Source organism: Biomphalaria glabrata, chromosome 7 (assembly GCF_947242115.1).
Source record: "Biomphalaria glabrata chromosome 7, xgBioGlab47.1, whole genome shotgun sequence".
Classification (NCBI taxonomy): domain Eukaryota; kingdom Metazoa; phylum Mollusca; class Gastropoda; family Planorbidae; genus Biomphalaria; species Biomphalaria glabrata.
In genome coordinates, this window is record NC_074717.1 from 5,543,449 (window position 1) to 5,548,725 (window position 5,277).

At 37.8% G+C, this 5,277-nt stretch overlaps 1 protein-coding gene across 1 annotated transcript; it reads right to left on the reverse strand.

Moving 5' to 3' along the window:
• Positions 1-439: 439 nt before the first annotated feature.
• LOC106079792 (ankyrin repeat domain-containing protein 50-like) lies at positions 440-3,715 on the reverse strand. Its single transcript, XM_013240998.2, has one exon. The coding sequence runs from the start codon at positions 3,683-3,685 to the stop codon at positions 983-985; it is 2,703 nt and encodes a 900-aa protein (XP_013096452.2). The 5' UTR covers positions 3,686-3,715; the 3' UTR covers positions 440-982.
• Positions 3,716-5,277: the final 1,562 nt, after the last annotated feature.

Here is a 5,277-nt window from a genome sequence, read left to right on the forward strand (position 1 = left end):
TTTTTTGACTATTTGAAGTTTACATGCTGAATTGTACAAACTATTATATGTCAGATACCTGAGATGACAAATATTAACATAATCCCGTCCTTCTAGCAGGGAGGTGTGTGAAAAGAACAGAATAATAAAAGCCTTTTTTCTTTTTTATACTAATTTTTTTTTAGAAAGCATACATTAAATCACACATTTTTGTATGAAACAAACATGATTCGATTATTTATTTTTTTGTTGGTATTATTACTATTATCAATTCATTTGGCCTTTAGACAATATTAAAACCCACACAACACTCTGGTATTAATGACACAACAATAATTACAGGACAAGCTTATATACCAAATCTAATGGACAAAAATACCTTTTTTTAAACCCATGTAAACAGACACAAATATAAAACATTGATAGATATCATTTATTTAAAAAAAAAAAGGCATGATTATTGAACATGTGTGGTGTGTCAATACAATCGCTGTATTATAAAACTTCTGGAACAAAACAAGTCTAACCCTAACCCTAACCCTAATAAAAAAAATATTTTCAGAGCGAAATGAAGCGATATTACACAAGAATCTACAGTTGCACAGCTGAACAGACAGTCATGCAGGAGCACTTCGGGTAAAGGCCATGAAATAGGCCAACATTTCGCCAAGAGGTAGGTTAGATTCGCACTTTTACTTTTAAGTACGTTGGGTATTGACCACACAACTTGGCCATTTCACAAAATGGTCGGCCAATTCGCGATCTGACTACACTTCGGGTTTTGACTGTAACGTAAGCTGCAATGTATAAGTTTCAACAAAAGATATAGTTCAGTAATATGGAAGCATCCTAAGAGGTTTTTACTTGTATTTAGAAAACATTCGATTGCCCGCTGCGATTTGTTGCATAAATGTCACTATTTAGAACTGTATTCATTGAGATATTAAATGTCTAGAATCTTTTTCAAAAGCTCGGAGAAGTCGGGGGCTATTTATTACCGATTTTATTTATAAAGACATTTCAGCATATAAAAGGGGTCATACAGTTCAGACACTGGTTCTAGGACCTTATGCTCTAGTTTGGAGTACAAGAGCTGGTTCTGTACTACGGCTGGAAGTTTAGAGTTATGTACCCTTTGTCGTCTGTCTCGGTCTGAGCCTAAAGCAGACGAGACGGCAATGAAACATAAAAGCTCCAACCTCATTGGCTGGCGGGAAACTTTCTCTAGATACGGAAGTGCATTACATTTGCATTGTTCCAAGTAACTCAAGATGGCTATATTTCTAGATAAGAGTTTGACGTCTGACCTCGTCAAGTACCAATTCTCGATAAAATAACAAGCGAAGTCAACTCTGTCTAGAATTAAAGAAACGGCTAGTGGTGATACTGAAGTCTCAGGCCAACCAGGGAAAGTTCTCTTTAGAACAATGTCTGTTGGACAAACTCCGGACTTCATTAATTTTTGGATCAGAATTCCATCATTACCAATAGCGATGAGCCGATGAATGATGACTTGATTGACTAAGTCTGCACTAGTTCCGTGGTCTATCAGTATCATTGCTGTTTGTTTTACTTGTTCACTGGGGAACCAGGTATCGAGTACTCTAGACAGCGTCAACTTTTGTGGCAGGTCATCTTGATTGAACTCAGCTTTCACATCAAGTAAAAATGCCATGATGGATGTGTTTAGTTTCTCTGCGGCCAGCAATAGAGCGGACATGCCAGAATGGTTTTTGTGGTTGACATCGGAGCCAGATGCTATCAAAAGTTTGATGATATCTTCAGGGCCCCCAAAACGCTTCACTGCAATTAATAGCGGTGTGTTCCCATTGTCATCCGTGGCGTTCACATTCGCTTGATACTCCAGAAACAATGTCACAAGAGGCGTGTTTCCCACAGCGTAATGTAAGGGAGAGCAGCCAGCATTACATTTCAGGTTAACATCTGCACCGTATTCCAACAGAGTCTTTGCGCAAAAATATTTGCTGTCTGCTGCTGCAAGGTGCAATGCAGTTAGTCCATCTTTGTTTCTTCTGTTTTTTACGTCTGCTCCCATATCAAGCAAATATTTGAGCACCAGTAAGTCAAGGCCTTTATTAACGGATGCGAACAATGCCGTGCATCCATGCTCATCAGTGTCTTCCAAACTAGCGCCTTTTTTTAGAAATGTATCTACAACTAGCACAATTTGTTTTTCCATTTCCATGGGAAATAATTTTTTGTGAAATGCTGAATCTGAGAAATAACCCCAAGAGACCGCGTTGATCAAAGGTGTTGTGTTTGTTTTCAAATTGACATCAGCCCCGTTGTTTAATAAAAAGTTGATGACCTCTATGTGGACCGCGCTCATTAATGGAGTCTTATTGTCGTGGACCCTGTTAATGTCCAGCCCTGCATCTAACAGAATTTGGATGACCTGAACGTTTCCTAACGTCACAGCTCTTACGAAAGTTTCTGGATTCTGAACTACGTCCATTGTGACTTCAGCAAATTCATTCAAGAGAAAGCTGAGCGTCTTTGCGTCGTTGCTCTTTAGAGCTTGAGAGATAGCGTACTCTGAGTCGAACGCGGCACCGTGGTTAAAAAGGAGGCTGGCTGTACCCGTTAAGGAGTTCTCCAATGCTACATCAAGGGCTGAACAATCGTAAGACACTCGGCCCAGGTGGTCATATTTGTTGACCGGTGCCCCGTGGTTTATCAGAAGTGGAATCATCTGGACGAGACGTTCGTCAATAGCAGACACTAGATCGTCGTGAGTCACCTTAGCGCCGTGGTCACAAAGAATTTCAGCCAGTTCGTAGCTTCCGATGTTAAGCACGACATCCATGCGTGACTTCCGACAGCACTGACACCTATTGACATCCATGCCCAGTCTGCACAGCTCGCGAACTAAATCAATATCAGTTGAGAGAACAGCGTCCCTTTTCTGTATCTGTTTTAAAACACAACAAAGGATGTCAGGCCGAATATTTTGAGTTTCATTTTTATCACATAAGCAATTCTGCCGCAACGTGATACAGGACTCAAAGTCATTTTCAACAGCCGCCAACTGCAAAGGATTTGACTTTACCAAGTTGGCACTATACAGCAACTCCAGCAGGTAATCCAGACCCATTTTTTCGGCCACATCGAAAGCACTTGCGCCTGAAACATTCAAAGAAAACAAACCACTCTGTGAGAGTTCCTCTACTCTTCTGTATGGGCAAGCTCCAGCATTGATCAACAAATAAACCTTCAGGAAATGAGATGTTTCGATGGCTGACATTAAAGCAGTGTTCCCAGTCGAGTTTCGTTCATCTAGATTTAAACGGCTGTCTTGTAGTAAACTCTGAATTACTTTCCTTGACGTAGCCAGCATCAGAGCAGTATCCCCGTTGTTATTTTTAGCATTGACGTCAGCTCCCAGCCTCAAGAGCTTAACCACAATGTCCGAAAAACCTTTCGCGGAACAAATCATAAGTGGAGTGTTTCCGTTGTTGTCTCTTAGTTCCAGTCGGGTGCCATCTTTGAGAAGAAACTGGAGCAAATGGGCGTGGCGTAAATTACAGGCCTCAAAAACTGCCCAGTTGAGGGCGTGGTTAGAAAGATGTGTAGTTTTCAGATCACACAGTCTCAAAAGTTTGTGAATCTCTGAAGAACAACCGGAAGCTATTGTTTTTAAAAAGATGGCGTCATCGATCTGAAATTGGTTTTTAATTTCAGCCATGGTATCATCAACAGCTGCTTTTGTTATTAGAGGCGTCTGAAAAAAAAAAAAAAAGTAATGATTGTTGAATTTTGATCATTATCAGAAAAAAATAATAATTTGCATTTGCAGCTCGGTGTATGTGTGTTTGTGTGCTCCGGGTGGGTAGCTAGTCTGCTTTGCTCGTTTCCTGGATGTAAATCAAAGATTCGTGTAGAAAAAAAAGGTTTAGTAAGAAAGAATATTTTTTTTACGTTACGTTACACAAAGAAAAAAAAATGCTTTTGATTTTTAGCGGCCCCCGAAAGGGGAGAAGACGCTATTAGTTTTGTGGGAAATTTCTGTCCGTCCCTTTCCGTTTAGATCTCGTAAACTAGAAAAGATGAAAATTCGACATAATAATATTTTAGACCATTCAAAGTTTTGATGCAACAGCTACTTTTTTCTTTTCTAAAAGTGAAAAAATCTAATTTTTTTAATTACTTATGCAAGCAGTTTTTTTTTTCATAAAAATACACCACTTTTACAACTATTCACTATTAATAATAACAAACACTGTAGGCTCTTTAGTAGGGAATAGTGCTTTTAAAAATAATTTGAAACACAATTATGCAAATGGTTTTAAACTTTTTTTTTTTTTTTTTTTTTTACATTTGTATTGCTACGATATGTTAGTTCTGTTCTACTAACTACTACATTTACCCAAAAATAAGTTTTATTTTTTTAAAGAGAAAAAGCTCTTTATTATGCATATAAGTTGGACATAATTTAAAACAACAATTAATAAGTAGGTTTTCATATTATCACATGACCTTCCGTACTGCAGTTGCAGCATAACATACATAACTAGGATTTTTTTTTTTTGAGTTGACCCTTTACAATACAATTAGATTAATTCGATATTCATTATAAGACATCAGGCCAGGTTCGCATTTAACTTCACATTCACTTTCACCTATCCGCTGGGGCACCACACAAGATCTGTCAACCTTCTTTCTCCATTCTTCTGTCATTTGTCTTTGATAGAATTTCATTCTGAAGTTTTTTTCTTAAAATATTGATACCTGTCTTTTTACCTGCCTGGGTGGACCACTTCGGATGTCCATTTTGAGTTTGTGTTTCCACACTAACTGTCTTCGTAATCTTGTTTAGATTTAAACAGATGTGAATGACTATTACAATAAATAAACTATTGTGCATGAGCCAAAAGGAAATTTTTATTTTAAGTTTTGCCCTATTATAATGGAAAGCTGACAATGCCGTTATTTTTTTTTATCTCTCGTAAGATCGACAATTTCACATTGAATGACACCCTACAATGACAATTTTCACATTGAATGACACCCTACAATGACAATTTTCACATTGAATGACACCCTACAATGACAATTTTCACATTGAATGACACCCTACAATGACAATTTTCACATTGAATGACACCCTACAATGACAATTTTCACATTGAATGACACCCTACAATGACAATTTTCACATTGAATGACACCCTACAATGACAATTTTCACATTGAATGACACCCTACAATGACAATTTTCACATTGAATGACACCCTACAATGACAATTTTCACATTGAATGACACCCTACAATGACAA

What these genes read in the sequence shown, in the direction of transcription:
- LOC106079792 (XM_013240998.2), bottom strand. Translation starts at nt 3,685, where the DNA reads ATGGCTGAAATTAAAAACCAATTTCAGATCGATGACGCCATCTTTTTA.